This window comes from Dermacentor albipictus, chromosome 10 (genome assembly GCF_038994185.2).
Source record: "Dermacentor albipictus isolate Rhodes 1998 colony chromosome 10, USDA_Dalb.pri_finalv2, whole genome shotgun sequence".
Lineage (NCBI taxonomy): Eukaryota > Metazoa > Arthropoda > Arachnida > Ixodida > Ixodidae > Dermacentor > Dermacentor albipictus.
The window spans coordinates 93,767,286-93,780,925 of record NC_091830.1 but is presented as its reverse complement, the minus strand read 5'-3'; the positions used below and the strand labels follow the sequence as shown (position 1 = coordinate 93,780,925).

Below are 13,640 nucleotides of genomic sequence, written 5' to 3'. Positions count from 1 at the left end.
GAATCCTGTGTAGCAATGATGTTTTGCTCCGTGTAAGCTTCGGGGGCAAACAGAATTTACCGTCTGGGTCAATCGTATGCAGACGTCTGTGAATATTATCAGAGTGGGCTCTGTAAGCCTTTGTAAGGTCCTGCATGAGTGCCTTGATCATGGAGTTGGTGTCAGGTCGCGAGTAGGCAATCCGTACTTTCCCACAGTGCGTGGCAGCTGCAGAATTTTTTTTCACTTATCATGCCTACTCATTCTCTCGTCTTGTTTATTTCTCTCTAAGTTTCTTTATTACAATTTCATGTGATTCGCTGAACGTTTAACTTTGTAGGGAGAACACTGCAGCCTGCCGAAAGTCAGCGCCACAATTTTAGCTCTCCTGAGAGCTTGCCAGCGGCAGGTTCACGGCGTACGATCAGGCGATCATTACGTGGGCAAGCATTGCCGAGCAAACTTGAATGCAGCTTCGAGGCCGTGTTACCTTAGTGCGAGACCACCGAGAAATTCTTCATTAGGGCGACTCAATCAGCTTTGAGAATTTGGGCCGATGTCCGCCTGAATCTAGAAACATCCCTCCTTATCGTCGTTCAAAGAAAACTGGCCACTGTTCCTTACCATTTGGCATTACGTACAGGTAGGAATGTACACTAGGTGTTTCTTTAGCTGCACCAAATTTTAAAAGTCGCCTGTCACAGATACCACCATTCGAAACCTTGAAACTCGACGACATGGAAAAAAACTAAAATATTCCAAATCTGTAATAGGGTAATTAACAAAACTGAATAAATCATTTCACGAATAAATCATTTGCGGTACGCATTCCAATATATGAAGTGCAGCGGGCGAGTTCGCAAGGCGTAACCACTTTGAGCGAATTTTCAGGTTGACCCAAGTTTCAATACGTGAAACTTCATAGCGTCCGAGGAACTGAATTGGCGTTCCAGATAATTTCGTTTCAACGCATAAACCAGCGTTATCTTAAGTATTTATATAGAACACTGCCATGAAATTACAGCGTAAAAAACATACGCGACACAGAAGAAATAAGTGCCTTGAACATAAAGAAACGAACACACGCACATAGCCGAGCACGTGAATTGTTCTAATTGTGATGCATTGTTCTGTGGTACAAATATTATTGGGAAAAGCTGCAGTGAGCGAGCCCGCTTTTTAGAGGAAGGACGTCACATAAAGAAGAGGGGGGGAGGAATGGGTTAGTTAGCCTTCTGTTTTTTTTTTGTACGTGAAATATTCAGGTATGTCGAGGCGTATATCAGATAGCCAAATTTTAATGTTCTGGTTCCATATTGCCCCATCTGCGCATCCGCTTATTGTATATGTTTCAAGACGTTGTGGAATAAAGAGTTGACAGTTTACCTTGTTGCCTCCCAACCCTTACTTTGGTGCCATGTCGTTTTGGAACTCCGAAGTCATGCCATAAATGCACCAGCTATGCTCTTGTAGCGCACTACTTCGTACCACAATGGATCGGTCACAAAAGACGACGAGTACACGCCGAGTACGCTTACGGTGCGCGAGCAGTGCAATCGGCGGAATCAGGCTTCCGCCTGATTCTGGGAAGAACGCCATTGCGGGAGGGAACGACAGCACGCATAGAGCTGTGTAGATGGTAGGCGTATTCAGAAACGTCAGCACGTACGGTGGGCGAATCGTTGAAGAATTCGCCAGAGACTCCTGGAATACTGCCATACATAAGCTCGGTGGCGCTGGTGGAAGATTCACTGCGAAGAGTGGTCCAGATGTCAAACATAACGAAAGGAAGGCAGTCAATTCATGAAGAAGGAAAAGTCAAAGCCATCAGTAAAGCCTTCAGTTGGCGGTGAAAATGTTCGATGATCCAATCGGATATTGCGTGGCAAAAGGTAGTGCTGATAGGATTGACGCCGGCTAGCTGAAATATATTGGCGAAAACTGTTGAGGCAAATTGGCAACCTCGGGGAGTCGTAACGGCGGAAGGGACATGGTAGCGGCTAATCCAGAGTGGGATAAGTGCTCGAGCTATCAACTTCATCTTATGTGCAGGAGGGGCATCTCTGCAGGCCATCAGGTGAGCTTGTCAATGCAGGTAAACAGGTAGTGAAGGTTCCCCCAGGGCAGAAGAGGGCCAAGAATATCGACGTGTAGATTGCTGAAGTGGGCGTTCGGGGACTGGAAGGTGCCAAGAGCAGTCGCAGCTTGGCGATGCACGTTGGACTGTTGGCAGATGATGCGCGTTTGTGACCAGCAACAAACGTGTACGTTGATGCTGGACCACACGTAACGGGAAGTCACGAGTCGCTGTGTTGCGCGAATGCCCGAAAGTGCCAAAGAATGGAAGGCATATAAGATGGTCTGGCAATGCGGGGGAGGTGCGTAAGGACTAGGACGTCCGGTCAATGTATCACAAATGAGGTGCACATGGCAGTGCGGAAGCAAGATATCTTCAAACACCAGAGAGGCACCACTCGTGCGAACGAGCTGGAGCTCGGAGTCGGTACTGTGGGCGGTAGGCATGGCCTTGAAGTCGTTAGCCGGTCGTCCGTGGTCTGTTGCACGGATGTCGGCACGAGAAAGTGCGTCGGCAACTGCGTTGGATTTTCCACTGACTTGACGAATCTCGCTGGTGCATTCGGAAATGTAGGCGAGCTGTCTGTGTGATTTCGCGGGGTGCGTAGGAGGTACAGCTGGAAGCTAGTGCGGAAGTCCGTGGTTTATGGTCGGCAAGGACATATTCAACGTATTCCAGGGGCGAAAGTGCCCCTCGGGAATACGTTGAAAGTGCTTCACAGCCAGATAAATGACGAGCAGCTCTTAGCCGAACGTGCTGCAGTGGCTCTCAAAGGGCGAAAGCTTCTTAGAAAAGAAAGCGATGGGCGGCCAAGCACCAGCAACGAAGTGCTGCAAGACTGCGCCGGCAGCGGTGACCGATGCGTCAACCATGACATATCTTGGGGTACCGCAGTTGGGGTGGACGAAGAGCGTCGCGCTGGAAATGGCTTTGATGCCCCTAAACGCGCGGTCAGCTGTATCGTTCCAGGCCACGGGATTATTTGGTGTCTTGAGGCCTGAGAGAAGGTCGTGGAGAATCAATGCTATATTGGCGCAGCGAGTTTTCGAGGCCAAGAAATTCGCGCAGTTTCGTGGTGGTGGCTGGCTGAGGAAACTCACTGATGGCTATGACACGGGTCGGGATGGGACGAATGCGGTGTTTGTTAACGCGATGGCCGAGGAAATTCAGCTCTGTATCGCCGAACTCGGTTTGGGACCGTTAATGACAAGACCAATCTTGCCGAGTCTTGAGAGCACTTCACATAAATGGATCTTATGAGCGTCGGTGGTTATGCTGTAGACGAGGATGTTGTCAAGACAGGCAAAGCAGCACGTCAATCCACTTAATACCTCGTATCCGAAATGCTGAAAGATCTGAGCGGCATTACGAAGGCCGAAAGGCATGCGCAGATATTTGAACCGACCGATAGGGGTTATAATGGCAGTCTTCTCAATATCTGGGGGTTCCACAAGAATGTGGTGGTTGGGTTTCACCTTGTCGACCTTACCAAAATGGTGCAGCCGTACAGTGCCGACGTAAAAGCCTGAGGGAGAGCTATTGGGTACCGGTCAGGGACAGTGACCTTGTTGAGAGCACGGCAATCGCCGCAGGGGCGCCAGTAGCCGGTCTTCTTGGGACACCATATGGAGTTGCGAGGCCCAAACATTGGAAGAGGAACGAATGAAGCCCAGGTCAAGCATGTGTTAAAACTCATTTTTGGCAACAGCTACACGATCCGGCACGAGGCAACGAGTGCGAGCAAACAGGGGAGGGCAAGTCGTGATGATATGATGTGTCAGGCTGTGAACGACCGTAAACTGAAAGGATGGGGTGTCGGAAGAAGTCCGGCAACTCCGCAAGGACGGTTGACCAAGTGTCGGGGATGGCCATGTGCACCTAGAGAAGCCGTAGCTATGGAATGCGGCAGGAAATGTCTTGGGCAGTTTCTCGTCTCGTAATCCAAGACGCGGCTGAGTTGCACGTCAACGACTAGTGTGTAGTGCCACAGAAAGTCGGCCCCAATCATGGGCTGCCATGGGCAGCCATGGCAAAGATCAAGCGACAGGTACGGTCAGAGGCCCGTATCGACAGTCACCGACTTTTGGCCGCAGGTCTGGATGGTGGATCCGTTGACCGCGGTGAAAGGGGGCGAGTCGCGAGGTTGGCAGCGCTCAGAAAACATAGGAGGAAGGACGCAAAAATCTCGGCGCCAGTGTCGACGGCATAGCGAACTTTGATAACACTGTTGGTGACGTAGAAAAGGCGACTGGATCGGAGGCCTGGAAAAGCGGTTGCTGTCAGTGTTCGGCCCAACCATTTCCTGCGTAGGAGCAGGGCTGGCAGCACTGGTTTGGGCGAGAGCCATAGCGACGGTGCTACCAGCAAAGCAGAACGGGATGAGAAGAACGGCGTCCACAGTGACCGGCGCTGTAGCGGCGAGGTGGTGACGAAGAACGCAGCCGGCATGTTCAGATAGAAGGAACCTCATCTGTGAGTCGCGCTACTTGCCGTGTAAGCTCCTCGTAAGCTTCGACGAGACGCGAATAGCTTTCGCCAGCAGCTCCGTCGTAGGACAGAAGGTAACGAGGACAATGAACTGTGGCCACGGAGGGAAAACCGACATCCATTATCTTACAGGCCTACTGAGCCAGAGATTCCAGAGTCGAGGATGAAGACACGGTCAGGATCATGCGCACGTGCGGTGGAAAGCGATGCAGGAAAAGTTCCCGGAAAAATGCACTCTCGGTTCAAGGAGAAAGGTAGCTTGAATGCGACGTGAGAAGTCGCTAGGTAAGCGGTTGCCGAGCTGCTCCACAATAAGAAGTTCCTCTAATCGATGCCGCTCCATTTCAGTGGCGCGCTGGATGAGCATGGCCTTAATGTGTTCTAGAGGCGGTCGACGGTCGGGGAGAGTAGGATATCACGAATAATCGCAGCAGTAGTAGGAGGAAGTACTCCAACGACGTGGTCGAACATGGTCAACTGCGAACTCGAAATGAAACCAAATTAACTGCGAAGGAACCAAAGTTACCAGTCCGAGGACCAGAACTCCGGGGGCTTGAGAGCCGACACCTTAAGATCGCGAGGTAGTGGCGCTGAGCTTAGTAATTCATTGGGAGAATCGCAGGCCATGGCTGACTGGATAGAAGGAGGACGGCGAAGACAGCGGCGCGAGGGGTTCTTGTGCATGTAGGCCCAGCGGAAGCAGCTGAGGCACCCTGTGCTGAGAGCCATGATGCGAAGTCCGGAGTCGCCAATTTGTGGGTCAAGAAAAATCAGACGGACGCTGCTGGCTGGTGTCCACAAATTATATTTTCGGCCAAGTCAGCTCAATCAGGCGGAAGCTTGATTCCGCCGGTTCAGCACGCGCAGCGTTACCGTGCTGGGAGTGTCCTCGTCATTTTTGTGAGCGGATCATTGTGGCACGTAGTAGTGAGCTACACCCTGTGAAAGTCCGTTTAAACACAGTGGATATGTAACAGAAGTTTAGCGGCTAGCATCTAAAAACCAGTGCCATCCACAGAATTCGTTCCACGCCTATATGCTTTAAAAACTAAATTAAATTATGGAGTTTTACGTGCCAAAACCACTTTCTGATTATGATGTACGCCGTAGTGGAGGACTCCGGAAATTTCTACCACCTGGGGTTCTTTAACGTGCACCTAAATCTAAGTACACGGATGTTTTCGCATTTCGCACCCATAGAAATGCTGCCGCCATGGCCGGGATTCAATCCCGTGACCTCGTGCTTAGCAGCCCAACACCATAGCCACTAAGCAACCGCGGTGGGTTCGATGTGCTTTGCAAATTCACTGGCTCGAATTCGCCATTTGCAGCATGTGTTGTAAAAGAACTAGTGAGAAACGTAATAAGTAAAACAATGATCATATAAAATGAATGATCAAATGAATGATCAGTGAAATACGCATCTGTTCGCTCATAGATGTAATGGCCGCGACATAGAGTAATTTTTTATGCACGACGCGCGGAGAAAATCTGCTCGAACACAGGACAAATACGCAGCCGACGTAAGCACGGTATGGCGGGAACGATCAGCCTGTGGTTATCAATGTTCTCTCTTGAACACTGTTGAATGACATCAAAGGAAAATGGCTCGCCAACAGTTACACTATGTTGCATCTGGTGAAAAGCGCGCCCGATTATTATATATCGGATCCACACGTGCTGCTCTAAGCCGTGTTCTACATTCTTAAAAAGTTCAAGTGGCACACGTTCCAGACCAGAAACTTGGACAATCTCTCGGTAATGTGAAGGACAGATTACCAAAAGAGAAATTCCCTGGTGTTGTGTGCGCTGTCCGTTGCGCTCATTGTGACTACGTGTATATTGGCGAAACTGGTGACTTTGGAAGGCATCTTAACAACGCAACTATAACATAACAAAATGTGAAAACTAGGGCATTGGATGAGCATGCCGCCTCAGGGGGCCACGCAATCGAATGGGGACGGCACGTTTCCTTGCCAGGGAAAATGGGCTATCTCGAAACCTTTGTCTTGAGTCGACCTTTATTCAGACCACGCTGCAAACTCAGCAGATGGTTAGCTCAGATGGTAGAGCGGCTGCCCCGGAAAGGCGCTGGTCCTGGGTTAGAGTCCCGGACCAGGACGAATTTTCTTCAACCCTGAGGCCTTTCTTTCGAGGAACCGGTATGGGTTTCCTTTGTAGCATCTGCTACGAACGGATGGATGTCTGATTTTCCCTTCATTCATTACTTCTCTCCACCTTGCGGGTTTCCGCAGAACTACCACGTCAAACAAACACTCAGACGTGGAGCGATGGCAATCTGCCGTGACTGTAAGCGCGCTGCCTGCGTCACTATTTAAGGCCTATTTAGACAAGCTGCTCGAATATTTGTTTCTTTTACCTGTGAAGAAGGCTCGTGAAACATCTTTTCTTTAAAATTTACTTTGGTTGGCGTAGTGCCCCGGGTTCTGTCTACCTTTTCACGATGTTCCATCCCGACCACGCAGGCTTCCGCCAAACGCTCAAATCGGTTCAAAGGTTAGAATTGTGTTACCAAGCACACGTAATTTTTAAAATTTGGTGCAGCTAGAAAATGCCAATATATTTTGAAGATGACTACCGCTTGTGTGTGCGCAGTGGATGGGAAAACAAATCAACGTTAACTTAAGGAAAAGAAGTATGTGCGATACAAAATGGGTTAACATTCACGGAGCGATTCATCAGAAGTGCAAGCTTTCTGTTTAAGCAATAAACCCGCCGTCTCTGACGTTCGGACAGTTTTGCTTCTGTATGAATAAATAGTAATTAAAAACTAGCAGTATCGCCCGGAAGGCGAAGCATCGACTGCGATTTAAAATGAGTAGACAGCTTCACTAAGGAAGAATAGTAGCTTTATTGGCTGTATAAACTTGGAAACGTTCCCTTACCCTACAAAATTTGTTGCTGGGCTAGTTGGTTCATGCTTAATACTGGTAAGCGCAATTTCAAGGCGGGAAAGAAGACCGACATAGAAGCAGGGGACAAGCGCTAATATTATTCTGAAGACTTACCCTTACCAACTGCATTAAAAAGCACGGTGTGAGCACACTGATGTGAACACGGATACGTAACTCTCGCTGAGCGCGGATACTCGGTGCGCAAACGCTGGTGTGAGCAAGTCCGGCAGCAGCTTCGAGCGAAGTCACCTTCGTGCGCTCTATCGCTTCAACGCCAACAGAGCGACACACGACATACGACACACGATTCGACAAGAGACGACACGCGCGACTGCACGCGACCTTTCAAATTACCGACTTAACAAAATCGAAGCCCCCCCCCCCCCCCCCCCCTCCATCCCGCGCTGCCTGCCCGCTTTCCGCCATAGGTGGCATGCAATATCGAGCCGCGATCGCTAGTTCCACTTGTGCGGGATCGCGAAATGCGCAGTTGCTGCCGCAGCGCTATCCATGCCCCCCGCCCCCTCCCTCCGTACCCTCACGGCCTTTCGTGCGCGCAAGACTGAGCCGCGATCGCCAGCTTCCCTCACGTGCTTTCACCCGCACATACAGCACACAACTCACGGCGACGGTGTTATCGCCCTTTACACGGAACATGACGGCGACGGCAAATATGCAGCTCGAGTGTCCATATAATTGCAATCGCAAGAAAACCACGAAGAAATATGTTACAACTGTTCCCGACTGCGAGCCACCTACATTGAAATTGTTCTGAAGGGAACGTTACACAACTCAAAGGCAATTTCATAAACTCGCCCTCGAGCAATGTCCTGCACACACATACACATTGAAACATGACTGAACAAAGTTCTCGACGAAACTTTATTTTGCTTTCAACGAAGGCATCTGGAAGAGCAAAGTTTGTTTTCAGGAAATAATAGGGCATATCTATTTCAAGAAATAGGTGAAATTCCCTCATTTATCTTGCTACATCCTAGGCAAGAAGCTCCCACACTATGTGAAGCTTGTCCTCCGCGACGTACCCTTCACGTTCAAGATCATCTATGCGAAATGAGACCGTGTCGCAGTAACAGCCGACGTTGCTTGTTTCTTGGGGTCTTCCATACAACTTAAGTACACCGCTATTCTTCCACACTTTCTGGCACTGTTTGCTTTGGGATGGATGTATGACGGCCACCTGAATGTTCTGACTGAAAGGCCACTGAAGACATTCGTCGATCACACCCTTGTGCAGCTGAATCCGAGGATGCAGTAACACATGATCTCCCTCTTTTCTGAGGTACACTCCTGGCGACAGGTGATAGCCAGATATGTAGCTCTTTTCACTCGAGTAAGAATGAAAGCCTTTTGAATAGGCGTCGTCTTTCATTGCTTTGCATCCCTTAAAAATAAACTCATATCGCATAACGTTGATTGTGCTTAAGGCGAGTTCTTTTTCTTTACTCATTGCGCTCTGCCCTCCTTGTTTCTCAGTGTCCTTCACTTCACCATTGCCCGCAACACTTCCGGTGCACTTTCTGCTGAATGTCCTTGCCGCGTCGTCCAACACTTTGCCAAAGGCTTCCCACAGATCCTTAACACAGTCGCAAATTTCCTTGAGCATTTTCAGCTTGTTGACAGTTCGCTTCGGGACTTCTAAGCATTCCTTGAGCTCTTTTATTGAATAGGCTATTGCTGCTGAAAGCATGCGCACCTCCCCCCTGTGGTCAGTCAATGTTTCCTCTACTGCTCTAACTGACGATAAGGTAACTGTAGATTGGGAAGCACGTTGATCCAAAGTACTATTTCCGATTGACCTTTGTAGCAGTGTTTCTTTGACCGTGTTGATGGCACGTGAAAGGTTAATTAGGTGATCATTTTGGGCAATATGATCACTAATAACTTCATCTAGCCTCTCTTTCATTTCAACCATTCGCAAGTCAAAGTTTGCATTTAGAGCCACCATCATTATTTTTCGGTCACTGTCTGACTTTTCTAGCGCCGTGGACCTCACAGCTATCACATAGTCTTGACATTTGCTTTGTAAATGCGCGGCCACATTGCTACGGAGCACGGTCTCTGAACAATTAGGGCATGACGTGGAGTGGTGGTCACAGTCATTGCAAAAATGTTTGTTCAGCTCTGACGCAGCCAAAACCATGTTGCAGCCCCGTTCTTCATTCCAGCATTTTACCTGAAAGAGAAAAGAAGGTTCTGAGCAAGTCTCCATATTAGCTTCTTTATATTCTTTATATATTAGCTTCTTTATATTAAGTATTCGAGGTTCGATCGAACCTCGAACACTTCAAGGATCGTCTACTGTGACATTGCGTGATGAGGCATCAAGATATGCCTCATCGCTATATTGCTTTGAAGGGAAGCGAATGAATTTGTTCGCGAGGGTAGGCTTTCACACCGGCGCGAATAATGTTCTTTTAGCAGATTCACTACAATACACACAGAAACTGGTAGGAACAAAGAATGAATAAATCTAGCAGCCACAACCCCAGTAGAGGACAACATTACGAGAAGCATTGCCGTTTGGCTTTTGTACATGCTGTGCGCACACAGATGTACCATACGCGCAAACTGGTGATATGTGCATTGCGATTGAGAGCTGCTGTTGAAGGCGAAATCCCTTACTACGATGAGGCAACTTCGTTTGCTCCGTTTGGGTGGCGTTGCGTTCACGTTCGGCGATCCACTTTCATTACAGTAGGACAGCGCGGTGCTCAATGCCTCTGAGCCGCACAACGACGAGGAACGGCTCGGTACATTAACGAATGGGTTCCTCTAACTCGGCAGCAGTGAGAGGCTTCCTGAGGCAAAGAATTGCACTCGTCTTCTGGAGTGGTTGTTACACAATTGGGACAAACAGCTCTTCTACGGGACGAAGTGAGGATGACAGATAAGACTGATGGTAAACTGCAAACGCTGCTACATTGGCCAAACACGCCGACGTTTGAATGGCCTGCTGAGAGAGCATCCGTACTCGCTGAAAGGGTGTGTACCTAGTCGTTTATCACAGCACTGCAAAGAATCTGACTGCGCACTTATGTGTGAAACTGCAGAATTTTAGGTAGAAATACGGAATAAAGAGCACGAGCGATTTGTAAAGCCTATTGTATCCAGTCGCAAGGAAATTCCTTTGTCAGCGTACCATCTTTTTCTCTCCATAGCTGCTAGATTAGCTTTATTGAAAACGTGACACCCTGCTATGACAACGCACGTGATGCGATGATTGCATTCCTATACTGGCGCAAATACCATGTCTTTTGTAGGTTTACTCAAGTAAGAATGCTTTGCAATTATATTGCACCACCAGCAATAAACCCGTTGTTATTAGCTCAATGACTTGTCTGTCACCCTCACTTGTTCACGTGCAAGCTCTGTTTGTTCCCGTTCCTTCTTGAAGCGAGGCATTTTGCCCGTCCATACAGGCATGCGTACACAAAGCCATCTGCAGGACACAGTGATTGTCCATCATACAAAAACGCCATTTTTTTTCTGATAGTGAGAAAGCCTTACAGAGCTTTTTCCAGCCCTTCTAATATAAAATGCCCTTATTATTTCTCTATCCTTGGTTTTTTCTGCCACTAAAAATTTCGCGACCTGAAGCATACAGTGCATGCCCACCTATTCCAATGGCCCGCTAAATGCCATCTATACAAGCTCTTCCCATTATTGCACCCCGCCGGCCGACGTGCTCGTTCATTATAACCCTGCCCTGTTTCTCCTGCACATCCCATACCACAGCTCAGCGATATGTGTCAAATCGCGTTGCGTCTGCTGTCTGTTAACACAGTTTAACCATTGGTGGTGCAATGGGGCCTGGTATGCTCTTCCATTCGAATGCACACGGCACTTAGGTTGCAAGGGGCACTGAAAAAGTATGTTCACATTCAGTCGGTGGGTTACTTTCATCAAATAATGCGATAACCTGTGCGCATACGGCACAACGTGCACTGGTCTTCTGTATTTTTTTTTCGCGTGATGGTTCGAAACATCGTTTCTTTTTTTTATGGATCCTTTCCTATACTATAGTGATAAGGGAACGAGGAAAACCATCTTCTACTAACCCTGCCGTCGGATTTGAAAAACTTTGCTCGATCTCGTGTTGGCATGGGTGCTTCATTCAGTGCTGCCTTTATACGCGTCGCCGCTATGACCCTCTGATACAAAGTAGAGGCTGGGCTGTTAAATTAGATGCCGACGAGGGCACGCTACCGACACGGACAAGTGAAAGCGTTCCACTGACTTACTTTGGTCACAGGCTTAAATATAAGGAGTTTACAACACATGCGTATCGAAGGAACAAAGAAAATATGGTTTGAAATTGTTTCGATGGGTTAACTTTGTTTGTTACATCCTTGCAGTTGTGTGGTGAACTCCTCATATTTACGCCTCATGCTGAAATAAAATTGACTTGATAGTCTGCACTTGCCCATGTCTATGCTTAGCGCAACATCTTAAACATTATGAACCGAGTTGCCTAAGAAGTTTTATTGAGGGAAGCTCTGATTATCAGCAACGCCAGTGGGTGGCTCCGGATTAATTCTAAACGCATGTGGTTCTTTAACGTGCACGCAACGCGCGGCCGACGAGCAGTTTACAGTTCGCCCACATCGAAACGCGGCCGCCACTGCCGCGATTTGACCCCGCGAACTGGCGTTTAACAGCGGAACGCCAAAGCCGCTGAGGAACCACCACGGGTGATCCGTGGTTGTGCGACTGCCGGTGGCGCCTGAGCGTACTCGTTGGGACCACGCATCTGGGGCGGATTGGCCTCCCCGCTCTGTGGCCACCGGAAAGCTACTGATCGTATATGGTCAGTTAGAGTATATCAGTAAACATGGCCGCCAAATTTAGTATTTAAGTACGACTTTTGATGATAAACGCATGCTAGCTAGCTTGCGACGGCGCGAAGAACCCGTTGCATAAAAAAAAGGGAGAGAACAAGACAGACGAGAAAGAAGACAAGAAAAATGCGTCATGCATGCGTTAAAATAGACGATGAAACCGAAGGGACACCCTATGCCTCGTTAACTGATGCCATTGAGCCCAGCCAAATTGAAGTGAAATTCATAAATGAATGGCGCTATTTTATACACACAGCTTGATACCCTGTACTTTTCTCATCGTACGAAAGTTTACATAGTTTTCACTCAGTAGTCGGTGAAACATACGATTATGGCGAGTTCAAGGTAAGGTCGTGTAGGTACTGAATACAGCGTCGAATTACCTGCCTTATGTACTATGCAATATCTCCATCTTGTCTTTCATCTAGCTTGCACATGATTCCTCCGCTCTTAAATGAAATGCGCCGCGTTTCTAACAAAGTAGCTCCATTTTCCTTTACGAATCTATTCAAAGAACTTTGCAAAATTGACGTGCTAGCAACAACAGACGCATTCTTTCCGTCGCGTTCTCTTACCTTCCGCCCGAGCAGGTTCTGCAAAGGAAAGTCTCTCCACTCAGCGTCCTCTGGAAGAAACTGGCCACCGTCGAGTGGACAGGCGCGTCCGTCGTCGAGTACGCACTGCTCGTAGCAGCTTTTGCACAGCACGTGTCGACAGGGCAGAAAAACGGTCACTCTGGGCAGCACACCGCATGCGTCACATATTCTGTGCGCAGGAATAGGCTCGACGAAGCGCAGTGGTCTCCAGTCCAGTTCCTCGGCAAAACCACACAGCGTGTGCCGCTTGCCTTGAGAAGCCATGGCGGACGGCACGTACGTCGACTGCGAAACGCCAGCAAACTGTTCTGCGGACACTTCGAAAAGTTGCCAGCGTTCTGTCATAGAGAACGAAATTCAACAAGAGGGGGCACTCGGCAAAAACTAGCACAGGAAACACGTCACGCCTGGTTTCAGCTACATCCGTTCGTTGACGCGAGTTTTAGAACAAAAAGAATGTGAAATGAACTGACAGACAACGCTTTATTGGTATTCTTTCCCACTAAAACTAAAAAAAAGTTTTGCGTGTAAATGAACTTATACTTTGCAACTTACTTGCGTTGCCTAGCAACAAGCTAGCGGCACGCCAGACGCGCGCGCATACGTCATGCGCCAAACAGGCCAAGGGACAAGCCGTAGGAGCTAGCGAGGCCGGCTGCGCATGTGAAGCTCGCGTGCTCGGCGACCCGTCTCTTTTGGGTGTAGCCCGTTTCTGGGCTTCCGGCGT

General features: G+C 48.7%; 1 protein-coding gene across 2 annotated transcripts in view; it reads right to left on the bottom strand.

The window, feature by feature from the left end:
• Positions 1 to 13,388, bottom strand: part of LOC139050965 (TNF receptor-associated factor 5-like) — a 34,859-nt gene extending 21,471 nt beyond the window's left edge. The window contains exons 1-2 of one of the 2 annotated variants that reach the window (XM_070527880.1): positions 12,893 to 13,340; positions 8,322 to 9,652 (exon numbers count right to left, since the gene is read on the bottom strand). In XM_070527880.1, coding sequence (XP_070383981.1) covers positions 8,453 to 9,652; positions 12,893 to 13,258 — 1,566 coding nt within the window. In that variant the 5' untranslated portion in view covers positions 13,259 to 13,340 and the 3' untranslated portion in view covers positions 8,322 to 8,452. Of the gene's footprint in view, positions 1 to 8,321; positions 9,653 to 12,892 lie in introns of those variants that run through there. The other variant, XM_070527879.1, reaches the window with a different exon arrangement.
• Between the last annotated feature and the right edge of the window lie 252 nt (positions 13,389 to 13,640).